At 46.0% G+C, this 13707-nt stretch overlaps 2 protein-coding genes across 2 annotated transcripts; one reads left to right on the top strand and one right to left on the bottom strand.

Annotated features, from left to right (window-relative positions):
* Positions 1 to 6580: 6580 nt before the first annotated feature.
* On the bottom strand, positions 6581 to 7354 carry LOC123155912 (putative uncharacterized protein DDB_G0271982). The gene is made up of 2 exons (XM_044574067.1): positions 7189 to 7354; positions 6581 to 7110 (listed from the first exon to the last, which is right to left on the bottom strand). The coding sequence occupies exons 1-2, from the start codon at positions 7258 to 7260 to the stop codon at positions 6736 to 6738; spliced, it is 447 nt and encodes a 148-aa protein (XP_044430002.1). The 5' UTR covers positions 7261 to 7354; the 3' UTR covers positions 6581 to 6735.
* Positions 7355 to 8450: 1096 nt separating this feature from the next.
* Positions 8451 to 13703, top strand: LOC123156667 (phosphatidylinositol/phosphatidylcholine transfer protein SFH2). The gene is made up of 11 exons (XM_044574822.1): positions 8451 to 8723; positions 8829 to 8857; positions 10991 to 11074; positions 11171 to 11224; positions 11319 to 11396; positions 11970 to 12023; positions 12253 to 12312; positions 12402 to 12497; positions 12692 to 12793; positions 12879 to 12959; positions 13082 to 13703. The coding sequence occupies exons 1-11, from the start codon at positions 8669 to 8671 to the stop codon at positions 13364 to 13366; spliced, it is 978 nt and encodes a 325-aa protein (XP_044430757.1). The 5' UTR covers positions 8451 to 8668; the 3' UTR covers positions 13367 to 13703.
* Positions 13704 to 13707: the final 4 nt, after the last annotated feature.

Genomic DNA, 13707 nt, shown 5'->3' with positions numbered 1-13707 from the left:
ACCGCGTCGTCTGCTCCCTCGAGATCACCATGAGCTTGGCTACCTCCTCCCCCTTCTCTTTCTCGCTCTCGTGCACCACCGCGAGCACGCGAAGTTCATCGCACGCGCCGCCGCGGAGCTCGTCGCCGACGTGTCTCCGGCTAACCACCGGCCACCCCACCTTGTCTAACACACTCACCGCGTCCCCAGGGGCCCAACGCATCTCACCACGTGCCTCACCGTGCCCCGTAGCCTCGGACTCGTCCTCACCCGACTCCGGCAACCGCCAAAGTCGTCGCCGGCGACGTCTCCGGTCACCCCGAGCTCAACCACCGCCACCAAGAGCTACAGCTCGGTCCCAGCTACCTGTAGACGCTCTCCGCCGCCCATTTGGTCGCCGGAGTGCACAAAACCACTCTCGCCGCCGCGTTCGGCCTCGCCGGCGACTAGACGCCGGCGTGTTTGACCCTGATTTGACTAGGGTGGGTCCAGGTTGACTCCCCTGAGTCTATGACAAGTGGGGCTCCTCTGCTAATTAACCCAGATTAGTTTAAACTAAATTAAGTTAGTTAAATAACTACTGACATGCGGGACCCACTGGTCAGTTTGACCTGGACCGGCCTGTTGACTTGCTGAGGTCAGCATGACATCATGCTGACGCAGTAATCCTTTTCTGGAATTAAAATAAATCTAGAATGATTTATAAATTCCAGAAAATACCCCAAACTTCAAAAATTCATAGTAAATCAACCATAACTCCAAATGCAAAGTTTTATATATGAAAAATGATCAGAAAAATCCAATCTATCCATCTGTACTGGTTTCATGCATGTTTAAGCAAGCTAACCTGATGTTTAGAGCAGAACTAGATAAAACACTTATAAGGGCCATGTATGAGTTTGAAACTTGAATCTTTGATTCAAAATGGTTCAAACCCATCTGGTTTTAGTTGCATTAGCCCAACACACTCATATTGCCATGTTTCATGCATGCATCATATTGTTGCATATTGTTTGGTAATGTTGTGTATCGGTGCTCTTTGCGGCAGGTTCTGCCTCCGAGGAGTACCACGATTACCCTAACAAAGAACAATATCAGTGCATCGACCCATCAGGCAAGCAACCAACCATTTGATCATATTGATACAATCCCATGTTCTCGCTCCTGCTCTCTTTTACTGCATTAAGACAACGCGTTTCAAACTGCTGTGTGCTACGGTAGTTGAACCCATTTCCTCTGCATGACCTGTCATTGCCACAGTAACTAGATGAAACCCACTAGCATGTGTAGGAGTTGTTTGAGCCATATGTATGTGTTGTTCCTACCTTGCTATGCCTGCTATGCTTAGAGTCGTGTCAGGTCTGGTTCATCTGGGTGATGGGCTAGAGTGAAATGATCGTGCCGGTAATGAGAGTGATGTGGTGAACACGGTTTGGTAAAGGTATCGATGAAAGGCCATGTAGGAGTACATGGTGGGTTGTTCCATTGAAGCCGACCTTAAGCACTGAGATCTGTATGTGTGATTTAAGATACAGCTACTACCATGCATTGGGCCCTGAAATATGACCCCGCTCGACTTCTTATTCACCCTAGTCCTCTGTCCAGGAGTTGCAAGTAGTTTCTGGTGTTTGTAGCCTACTGGAGGTCGTGGACAACGTTGACCGTAGGGGTGGGCTGTGATGCGGTAGGTACGTGGCCGGGAATACCGGGCACCCGTTAGGTGTCACGGAACCCTGTACACATCGTTCGGGGCCGTATGGGAAACCTCGGCCGGACTCCCTGCGGATGGAACCTGGATAGGCGATAAACCTGGACTAGAGACTTAGGTGTTTAGGTAGGTCGTGGTCTACACCCACGTCGGCTTTCGCTTGAAGTCTGCCGAGCACATGTCATGTGCAGACGCTAAGTGGTGGAAACATGTATGAAGAAGTACACCCCTGTAGGGTTAACATGATCTATTCGAATAGCTGCGTCCACGGTAAAGGACTACTTGGTTGCCTATATAGTTCATAGACAAGTAAATGGATACTACTAAAAATCTCAAGATAAGCGTGAGTGCCGAGGATGGCTCCTCCGTAGGATGACAGAGGTGGATCCTTGGTGGTGTATTGGAGTGGTGAGTAGTGGACTCGTGTGCGCAAAACCATTTCAAGTTGGTGTATCGTAGGATAGCTTAGCCAAGAGTCAAAGCTGGCTTGCTGCAATAACCCCACCAACCCTTCTTGATAATGTGCATGTATGTAGGATCTGATGTAAGACTTGCTGAGTACCTTTGTACTCATGTTGCTTTAATTTACATTTTTCAGAAGACGCTGCAACCCCTTCTGATGGGTTCTTCGTAGACGTTGACATCGATGAGTAGACTGAGGCCCAGGTGGTGACCCTGAGCTTGTGAAGGACCACGTAGTATAGCCAGGCTTTCCCAAGCCTCTTTTATTTTACTAGTTGTCTGTACTCAGACAAGTTACTTCCGCTGTTGGTTTGTATGTCTGTATGACTTGAATGCTGGGTCATGTGACCCGTACTTGTGTGTATGCTATGTATGGCTCTTTGAGCCTTAAATAAAGTACTTGTGTTGTAGAGTCATGTTGTGATGCCTTGTTGTATTTGCACATATCGAGCATATTGTGTGTATGATTGAAATGCTTGGTATGTGTGCGATCTAACTATCTAGTTGTTTATTCTTAGTAGCCTCTCTTACCGGGAAATGTCTCCTAGTGTTTCCACTGATCCTTGGTAGCCTGCTACTGCTCCGGAACACTTAGGCTGGCCGGCATGTGTCCTTCTTCGTTCCTGTGTCTGTCCCTTCGGGGAAATGTCACGCGGTGGATACCGGAGTCCTGTTAGCCCGCTACAGCCCGGTTTACCGGAGTCCTGCTAGCCCAGTGCTACAGCCCGGATTCACTTGCTGATGACTGACACGTTCGATGCTGGGTCATGGATGCATGTCCCTGTAAGTTTGTGCCACTTTGGGTTTACGACTAGCCATGTCAGCCCGGGCTCTTTACCATATGGATGCTAGCGACACTATCATATACATGTGCCAAAAGGCACAAACGGTCCCGGGCAAAGGTAAGACGACACCCGTGGGAATACCGTGCGTGAGGCCGCAAAGTGATATGAGGTGTTACATGCTAGATCGATGTGGCATCGAGTCGGGGTCCTGACATTTCACTTTCGTTTTGGGGAGCTTGCACCTACACTGATAGATGTTTCTATGATCCTTGCTCTGCCAATTAGAGGTGAGCCGTTAGTCTCTCCACGAGTGTCTAAAACTTGGGCACAAAATATATCAGACCGTCTTGGGATGACAATGCCAGAATCACAACGTACTGGTGGCCCTCGTGGCATCCCACTCACCTGGCTTCATGATAACTTTCTTAATATTTCTAGCTTCGCTGATTCTGAGACGAGGAAAAGACATTTGTTTGCGTATTTGTTGTGGCTCCTCAGGGTTATGTTTCCAAATTCACATGGGGACGTACTTCTCCCTGGTCTCATCTACATTGTGGAGAAGATGGTAGATGAACCTTTACCCGAGCATCCAAAATACAGCTTCGGTTCTGCCATTCTATCTCATACATATAGAGGCTTGTGTGATGCCACACAAAAAACTTCCTTCGCAAAAAAAGCTCCATTACTTTGTGTCCCCTACGAGTTTCTACAGTTGTGGTCCTGGGAATACCTCCCTGTAGGACGACCTCGTATAACAAATCCCATACACCCATACGACTATGGCGAGGGAAGCTGTGTAACTATGGCGAGCAGGTGGACAAGGGCACGGAAACATTGGTCTCCAAGTATTGCGAAAAATTGTTACCCTATATACCACCAGCAGTATGAGGCACTTAATGAGTCTGTAGTCACATGGAACCCATGGACTCAGGAGCATGTACAGATGGTCTTTAATATACGACCCATCACACCAGGCATGTTGACCGATAGTGCAATCTGGCTGACTCACTGCTACTTATTGTTCATGTGGTGTGTTGAGCCTTACAACCCAGAGCGTGTCATGAGACAGTTCGGTCTGTATCAGGAGATTCCACCACCTTTTCTAAGATGTACTGACGAGGAAACCCATAAGTAAGATGTGGCCTCCCTAAATAGTTAGTGTCCTTTTTAATTTACTAAACTCACACTTTGTTACATAATTTGCAGGCTAAGCAATATGGGCCACGGTTGGAGTCTTTACGATTGGAGGGAGCGCAACATTCAATGGGTACAAAAGTGGGAAAATGACGTGCTAGCAGATATAGTGTATCAACTTAGGTACATTTATTTACATTTTATTTATATTATTCATCACAACGGTTGATGTTATTATATAATTTGCAGACCGTACGATGGAAGTACAACTCAAGCGTACAAGCAGTGGTACTGCATCAGCACGCGTACAAGCCTGGCCGGTCAACCAGCTACGATACCAACAAATCTCACGCACGAGGAGCAGATGCAGAGACCTGTCAAGCTGCATGCAGCTTACTTTCATGACCGGGTGGTAATCACTAGTAATTTTTTCAGGTCCATCATTTCATAATCATTTCAACCAAATAACAACAAAATATTTTTTTCCAGCTTCAAACTGCCCACGATATAGGGCAGATGGCGACGGAAAGCATGCCGCCCAGGGCTGTCAAGTCATTCAATAAACGTGTTAAAGAATACATCGCAACAAAGTTGAGATGTGGTAGAGGCGACAACGTTGTCACTGGAGCGTACAACATGCCAGTACCGAGGTCAGCCAGACCAAGTGCGGCGCCGTCGTCCAGACCGAGCGAGGCGCGTACAAGCCATGGGCAGCGGGGGGAGGGTCCGAGTACTACAACGACATTGCCACGATATGACTCTTCTTTGCCACTACATGGCTCTTCTTCGGTGCTGCTTCATCAGGGGCAGACATCGCAGGACCATGGCATGGGCTTGGATTCGATGCCCGAGCTGTATCTTTCCCCAAACCCATATGCATACACAGGATATGGCACATACACTCAAGGTGAGGGATCTCAGCCGTATCTCTCCACGCGAGGGATCTCCATGCCCGAGGAGACTCGTGTCCCAGATTTAAACCAGTACCAGGTAGAATGTCCAGACAGTACAGGCGAGGGATCTGATCAGGTAGTCATGTTTACATTTTAATGCATTTACAATGATATTACATATTATCCTCTAACATATTTTATTTACAATGTTTCTATGTGCAGGGCATACCTGATATAAATTGGAACGATGAGTACACCCAACCTGGCGACAATGTTTACGCTGTAGATACTGATTTCTTCAGAGAGGACGTTATTGGGCCATCTTTTATCCCCGAGGAGTCACAACAACCATACGCCTACAATTACGCATCAGGTTCGCAACAAGGTTTACAGACTCCACCACCTATGCAAGAGTCGCAGACACAGGAAGACCAATTGGAGTACGGTCACGATCTTCGTGTACCTCGACCACCTAATCGCTTGGAGCTTTCCGGCCCGAAGGGAAGGCCAGCTGGCCGTCGTCGACTACAATGATTCATCTATGTGTGACCCATTGTATCTACATATGTCTGTATCAGACTTTTTGATTTGAACATCTGTGTATGCTGAAATAAAAATGCACCAGTCAGGAACAATTTTTCCCGCCTATATCTCCCGCCATACTATCCCGCTCCACTCTTCGGCTTATGTTTTCGCGCAACCCTTTCCCCTCAATATTTTCCCCGCCAACGCTTTCCCTCCATATGTTCCCGCCACCCGTTTCCCGCCAACGCTTTCCCTCCATATGTCCCTGCCACTCGTTTCCCGCCATATGTTCCCGCCAACCCTTTCCCGCCATACTGCCCTCGTTCTTTCCCGCCATTTTCTCCTCTCTACCTATAAAACCCCCTTCAGACGGAGGTGGATAAGCATTCGAGTGTAGTGTAGTCGAGATGTTCCATTATCCTTTCGATCGTAGTTTTCACCCTGGGATGAGCAGGACTCTTCTGAGGCTAGCTACCGATTTCAGGATGGACAATAGGATAGTTCCATGGGACGAACTCACTGGTAGTGACACCATAATGAATGAGTTGGCTCACCAATTATGTAGGTCTGGGTGGCCTGAAAGGACCTATGAGGAGGTACGTAAAGAACTTCTTAGGTTGCGTGCAAGGTGGAAGAATGTAGTGGAGCCGAAGAGTGAAACTTTCAGAAGGACTGCAGAAAATCATCCATTTTTATGGACTGAGGAGAGCGAGGATGAAGATGATATCTTCATGCCGCCGCTTCCGGGTGCTGCATCATCAAAGGGCAAGAGTTCTGCATCGTCTAAGGGCAAGAGTACTGCATCCTCGAAGAGCAAGAGTTCTGCATCGTCCAAGGGTAAGAGTTCTACATCCTCGAAGGGCAAGAGTTCTGCATCGATGGAGGATGACGATGATGCCTTCATGTAGTTTTTAAGCTGTATTCCAGTTCTACCGTTTAATTCGGATGTACTTGCATTATTAGTTTGTACGCTTTTATTGTAGGGCATTAGGTTCTATCTTAATTTTATTTTGTAGTTGTTGCACGATGTTCGATATTAGTGTAGGGAAATAAAATGCCACTACTTTATTCTAAAACTATATTTTTTTCCACAGCGACACGGCACAACTGAAAATAAGATACATTGTAGGAATAAACCTACATTTAACTCCTGAAATAAAGCTACATTAAAGTGCAGAAATAAAGCTACATTAAAGTGCAGAAATAAAGATACAAATGATTGCGAAATTTAAAATACTACCACAGGAATCTACTGAGTCCAGCGTGGATATTTTCCTTTTCCATCGCCAGCTTCTTCTGCTGCCTTGGCCTCACGAGCCCTTTCTTTCTTTCTCTGTCTCTCCGCCTCACGAGCCTCCTTTCGCTGTCGTTCCTGCTCCTCCATGCGACGAGCCTCTTCCCCGTTTTTCTTTCCCATTTCCTGAAAAAAATGGTGTTGCTCCGCATAGTATTCTTTTAACTCTCTCTCTTGCTCTACTTTCTCCTCAGTTTCCGCCTTCTCGCGCCGCTCTTCCGTAAATAAACTATTCCACGCACGGCGACTTCTTTCACGAATCTCAGTCACTGCCCAAGCCGGCTTCTCCGTGTCAATCCAATGATAGTACATGCACAGAGGCGGAGGAGACTACAACAAGAAACAAGAATGTTACTAAAGAATCAATGAAAATACCAACAATATCTATTCGTGATGGTTAAAGCATACCGGAGGCTTGTCGTACTCTGAAATAGCTACGGCAGGATCTTCCTCATAATTGGCGCACATGAAAAACTTCATGCCCAACCAATCTGAAAAATCCGTCACCTCCTTCACCTTGCAAAGATTGCCACACCAACACCGCAGGACTGCCACCCCAGAAGGCAAACTAGCATTCTTCATTTTCCTCGGCCTAATGCTTTGATCCGAACAAGGCAAACTCATATCGACTGAAAAAATGTGTTACACACTTTGCGCATTGGCGAATTCTAGGATGGCTGGACGAGAGCCTCAGTGTCTTCTTTTATAGGCTCAGACGATTTCTAGGATGGCTGGACGAGAGCCTCGGTGTCTTTTTTTATAGGATATTTTAGGATCCCTGTAGTGTCGGCACAACAGGAAACCTCGGATTCCCGCAACGAGTGAGTGTATTTCTGCAGTGCCGGCGCGTCCTCTCAAGCAATAGCCAGCACGCGCGAGGGAATTAGCTAAGTCTGCAACAGGGAACCTGTAGCCACGCATGACTCAAGCAAAACAAGCAAAAGCAGGCTATCAGCATCAATTTTCGAATCATCGGAATGAGCGAAGTTTGTATCGGAATCAGCGCCGTCAGTCACGGAATCAGTGTTGCCGCGCATGCAGAACAAAAGATGCCGCCAGCAACAGTGGCGGCCTGGCCCGCGCCTCGGCCCGCACGCAGCAGAGGCTGTCGGCCAGCCAGCGCGCCAGGAGGATGCCGCCTCAGCCAGTGGCGGCGAGGCCCACTGGCGGGGCCCGGGCGCAGCAGAGGCTGTCGGCCAGGCAGCGACCGCGCCAGGGCTGGCCGCCTCGCCCGGTGGCGGCAGGGCCCACCTGGCCCGCCCGTTCCGTCGCGCCGCGACGCACTGTGGGGAATCCGTTCTGGCTGGGTGGCCGCCTCCGACGGTGGCGGCAGGGCCCGCCGCCTCCTGGCGTGGCGGCAGGTGCCACGTGTCACCTGCCGCGCCTGCCGCCACCGCTGAGGGGGTCCTTTTTGTCAAAATGATTCAGAGGTAATCTTTTTTGTCAATTCATTTCGGCAGGGGGTCCTTTTGGACAAAAAATCCCAAAATACCAAGCCTGGTATTCTGATAGCCTGTGTATCCGACTCGCGAGAGGTGACAAAATCCGTACCCAACTGCATGCCCGAAATCCCTGCAAAAAGAAAAAAACTGCACGCCAAAGAGAGGAAGGAACGAAAAGAAAACTGCACCCCACCGGATTGCGCGCCTATAATAGCAGCGGCTGAAGTGGACGGACTCCCAACCCAAAGTCGTCCCGCAACGACAAACCGACCCACCGACCAGGAGAAGAGCCGGTCGACCGACGACTCGGAGGAGACCGTCTCCTCACTCCCCTCCACCGCCCCCTGAACCTGAACGTCTTTCCCTCGCTGGCCGCCCCTCTGAAGCCTGAATCCGCGCCAAAACCCCGTATAATCGGCCGCTCCGCTCCCGCCTCCCCGAGCGCAATGGGGGCCGCCTGCGACGACGCCGTCCAGCAGGTCGCTCGCCTCCTCGACCAAGGTCAGCGCGGGTTCCTTACATTTCCACGTTTCGAGTTTTGGTACACACACCATGCGTTTGCTCGGTGCTGACTGCCTTGCGCCTCTTGTTCTGGGTTTTCTGCAGTTGAGGAGCCGCTCAAGAAGACGTTCCAGGTATGCTGGATCTTCCTCCTCTCTGTTCTCCAGCTTTTGTATGCATGCCTTTGCAGTACTCTGTTTTCCGCTTCAGTTGGACTATAGACAACTGCTTACTTCAGCTCAGTGGTCTGCAAACCCAATCTCGGTTCAAATGGATCAGGGGAGATGGATTTTTAGACGATGGAAACTTTCATTATCACCGGCCTCTGCATCGTAACATTACTTATTACATTGTTTATTGAACAAAAAACAATTTCTCATCTTACCGAAAAGTAGGGGAAGGTCAAAAACAAGGGCCACTTGTTTGGCGATAGATGGTTGATATCAGTCACTGTCTAATCTCCAAGCCTGCTGGCCACTTTTAGTTTGCAACTTGGAACAGAGCATGTAGTTGATAACATGCTGGATCACGTGTGGTTTACTGGATATCGATGAACTACTGCTATAAGCAATCTGTATATGGTATGCATGATATGATATGATAGATTTTCGGTAGGGAAAGTTGCCGCGCTATTGCTTGCATGTGGATGCAAGGTATTATTTTGTTCTTTGGTGTAGGCCACACGTTTGGGATTTTTTTGGGGGGTAATTTTGAGTGGCTGGACAATGAAGTGAGGGGTGTGTCTCATCTCTCATGGAATTGTTCTGATCTCACCTCCACCGAGTCAACTAGTGGATGGTGAGGTGTTCGCACTCGAAGCCTCCTGATCTTTTGTTGGGGCATTGAGTCTCCCAATTGGTTGGTAACAATGTATTCCTCACTAAAGTTTCCTTGCCATCTGGGATCTGGCCAGTACAGATTCCTCTAGCAGAGGCTCCAAGTTCTCCGGCATAATTTCATTTCCGCGCTTTTTAGTCTGCTAGTATGGTGGCACTGGTCTCAGGTTGACACACATCCTATCCCAGAAAATTGCTTGCATTTTCTATGCTTTGTGGTCACTGAAATGCTCCCTAAGACTAAGGCTTTTGCACGCCCTGAGTGCTGATCAGTAGGAGATGTCAACTTATTCCGGAGCAGAATCTCTTATCTAGTGGAGCTGGAATCAAGATGGACAGTGCTACTTGCAGCATAATTATTGTGCTGAAATTCTCCATTAGGCAGGCAAAGTACTAGCACATGGAACTACTACCAAATAATATAAGCACCCAAGTTCTTTTATAGGGGAAATGAGCCAATTCTGGTCTCAGAGAATATATCTGGCTTTTCAAAGTAGCCAATGCATGCGAATTCGTTATGTTTATTTGCATACTTGTGGAAGATCTATAATTGCTTATCGTACCATGAATGCGCACTATGCATAGTCTATTTCTGGGGCTTGTATGGGAAACGAATATTGATTCTTTCACTGATAACGAAACCCGACTTTTAAGGGCTAAGATTCTACATTCCTCCCGCCATAACAAAACCTGAATTTTAAAGCATAAGATTCTGCCATGGGAAAAAGGAGAAAGAAAGTCAAGATAAGCATATACCTGCCACTTACATCTGGAATCCTGTCTTCTATGATTGAACTAGCATCTGATCATGTCTGCTTACTCTGTTTGCAAAGTTTTCCTTCTAGTTTTAGGTCCTGCTGTTATTGGGAATTGGGATACTAGCATATGTAAACACTAATAATGACTAGGAGTGCCTACAACAATATAAAAATAATAAAATATTTTGGATTTCAAATTAAGCTCAGTGTTACATACTAACTATATCGGGAGGACCGGAGGAACCATGAACTTTTTTTACGAAGAAGCAATTTTATTAATGCATCCAGCTGATACAAATAAAGTAAAACTGACCTCTGCAATAACATGATGACGAAGTGTCGAGGATGCACACAGCCAATGTGCAGCACAACACAGAGGCCTAAAAAGGCCAAAAAGAGCAACGTTCACAGCCGCCGCCTTCAAAGAAAATACTGCCTACACCTCTTAGCTTCGTGGAAAAAGTACCATGAACTATAGTTGCTGTTAGAATACCATACTCTAAAGATTTCAAAATAATCGCAGTGTTACGTACAACCATATCGGGGAGAACTATAAACCGTATTGGTTGCATTTCAGCTCTTTCAGTTTTCAAAAGAATTTGTTACTATTAGAGATCGTAAAGTACCTTTTGATGGGAGTTGAGTTCTTAATTACACGAATTTCCCTTTACAGAATGTGCACCAGGGCTATCCAACAGAGACACTAGTGCGCTTCCTTAAAGCTAGAGAGTGGCATGTAACTAATGCTCATAAAATGGTAGGGTCTTGGCTTACATTTTCCCCTACTTGATTAGTGCTGAAGTAAATGTTCCATGGATTACTTGACTGGTTAAGTATATTTTGTTTTTGCCAGATTGTAGATTGTTTGAATTGGAGGATACAAAATGAAATTGACAGTATACTGGAGGTGAGCAACCATTTTTCTGCGATGCGGAGTTATATCGAATTTTCTGTTTACTTTTTCCTATTACTGATCATCTGTATGTGTTGGACAATTGCAGAAACCTATAATCCCAGTAGATTTGTATAGATCGATACGAGAATCACAGCTTGTTGGGTTATCAGGATACTCAAAGGAGGTATAGCTGTCTTAAGCCAGTCATCTTTTATTTCCTTCCATTGTTGGGTCCTATCCTTTCACTTTTCTAGAACTTGTTTCATCATAATGTGTTATCGAACATGCAACTTTGTACATAGCTAAACCTGATGCAGCTATTTGTTCCCTACTTCCAATGCTGTGCACCAGTACTTATTTATACGGCTGTCTTTTGATACTATTATATGCTTGAATTATCATTGTCGATACGTTTCTGATCTTGTGTTACATAAGATACGCCCACCTTAAAAAATGCAAGATACATGTCTAGTTGCACTAGTAAAGGATATATGTATATCAAACAATCAGCGGAAACAGATTTGAGAAAGGGTCCAGCTTTGAACTTCTTTGATCAGAAATGTTTGGGAGAATGGTGTCCTGAACTACTGATGACATGATGTTGCGTTTTGAAACTACAGATCTCTATGAAAACACTATTACCTTGGTCATTGTGGGTCTTTATGAGATACAAATAATCACGTCCAGGCCATAGTTAGTTGTAATATAAATAACCTTAAATTCATTTAATACTCAAACTTTCCTTTGCCTTTTCCAGGGCGTCCCAGTATTTGCCTTTGGTGTTGGACAGAGCACATATGACAAAGCTTCGGTAATTGGCCATATACTTCCCGCGCAAATTGGATGTTCTCACTTTCTCCTCTGCGAATACAGTTCTGATGAGCGTTTAGTTTGTCAGCTTGCATCCATGTCAATTAGAGATAATTACCAAATTGCAATATTAATGGAATTGGAAATGTATTTCTACTGGATTGATAGGCATGGAGATTCAATCTGTTGTTCTTTATGTGCTTCAGAATGATAGTATGTTGCATTTTCAGGTCCATTACTATGTGCAATCTCATATTCAGATCAATGAGTACCGTGATCGTATTATTCTGGTGAGTGTGCAACTAATCTTTACATGGCCAAGATCATCTAGTTCATTTGAGATTGAATAACACCTGCTTTCCTTGCTTATGTTCCATAGCCTATGGCGACGAAGAAGTTTAGGCGACCTATAACCACCTGTATAAAGGTTCTTGATATGACTGGTCTGAAGTTGTCAGCACTGAGCCTATTGAAGGTATGCCCTGCATGAACATGTCATATTTTTACGCTTTATGGCTACATACAGAAGTGGAAAAATACATGGGTGTTTATGACATCCAAAGGTGACAGGGACAAGAACCGTTTTTTAGAAAGCTAAATATTTGCATAAGATCTGCATGTTGTGTATGCTAATCCATATTTATGATGCTATCTGTTGTTGGATTGCAGATTTTGACTGCAATATCTGCTGTCGATGAACTGAATTACCCTGAAAAGGCCGAGACCTATTATATTGTAAATACTCCATATATATTCTCAGCGTGTTGGAAGGTATTGAAGCCTAAGATTTTCATTGTACCAGTAATTTAGTAATTTTATTTTCAAAGACACAATAGTCATTTAATTTTGTTACTAGGTTGTGAAACCTCTACTGCAAGAGAGGACAAGAAAGAAGGTCCATGTTTTGAGTGGTCGTGGGAAAGATGAGCTCCTAAAGGTAAGATTACTTGCTAGTGCTATTTTCATCATTCGTTGCTCATCAAGACATTACTGCACTCCAATTAAGCAAGAGTGATACGAGAATAAGACCTCCATGGGCCATTTATTTGGACTTTGCAGATCATGGACCATTCCTCCATCCCCCATTTCTGTCGACGTGAGGGTTCATCAAAAGTTCCATTGAGCAGCGTCGATGACTGCTTCTCGCTTGACCACCCTTTCCACCAAGAGCTCTACCATTACATCGAGCAGCAGGCGCTGAATCAGGAACTCATCAAGCAGGGTTCTTTGCATGTAGACATCCCCGACCAAGACCCCGATGACGCCATGATTGTGGAGGTCATCCAGGCCGAGTTTCACAAGCTTGGTGAACAGAATGGGTCTGCCGATGGCGACCATAAATAACGGTGTCCGTGTAAGATATCAGCGGCGTGGCACGACAGATGTGTGTTGCTGTGATGAAACTGATGATCCATTTCGGTGTTTGCGATGTTTGCTTGACCAGCCTGCTGTTGTTTGCGGGGTGACCAGTTCCATGGCGCAAGACTGAGGTAGAAGAAGCAACCAATGTATACTAGATAGAAATAACCACCTATTCACCTGTTGTATACTTTGGCAATGTACTGTCGTATGTATGTCCTCTAAGCTAGGAGTAAATCATCCTGTAACATGGGTGCAAAAATAATCTTGAGAGTACCACCCTTCAATCAGAAATAAATGGTGCATCTTGACCTTTGCCATCTGTT

Source organism: Triticum aestivum, chromosome 7B (genome assembly GCF_018294505.1).
Source record: "Triticum aestivum cultivar Chinese Spring chromosome 7B, IWGSC CS RefSeq v2.1, whole genome shotgun sequence".
Classification (NCBI taxonomy): Eukaryota; Viridiplantae; Streptophyta; class Magnoliopsida; order Poales; family Poaceae; genus Triticum; species Triticum aestivum.
Note: the sequence above shows the minus strand (reverse complement) of the source record. Positions and strands in the feature narration are given on the sequence as shown.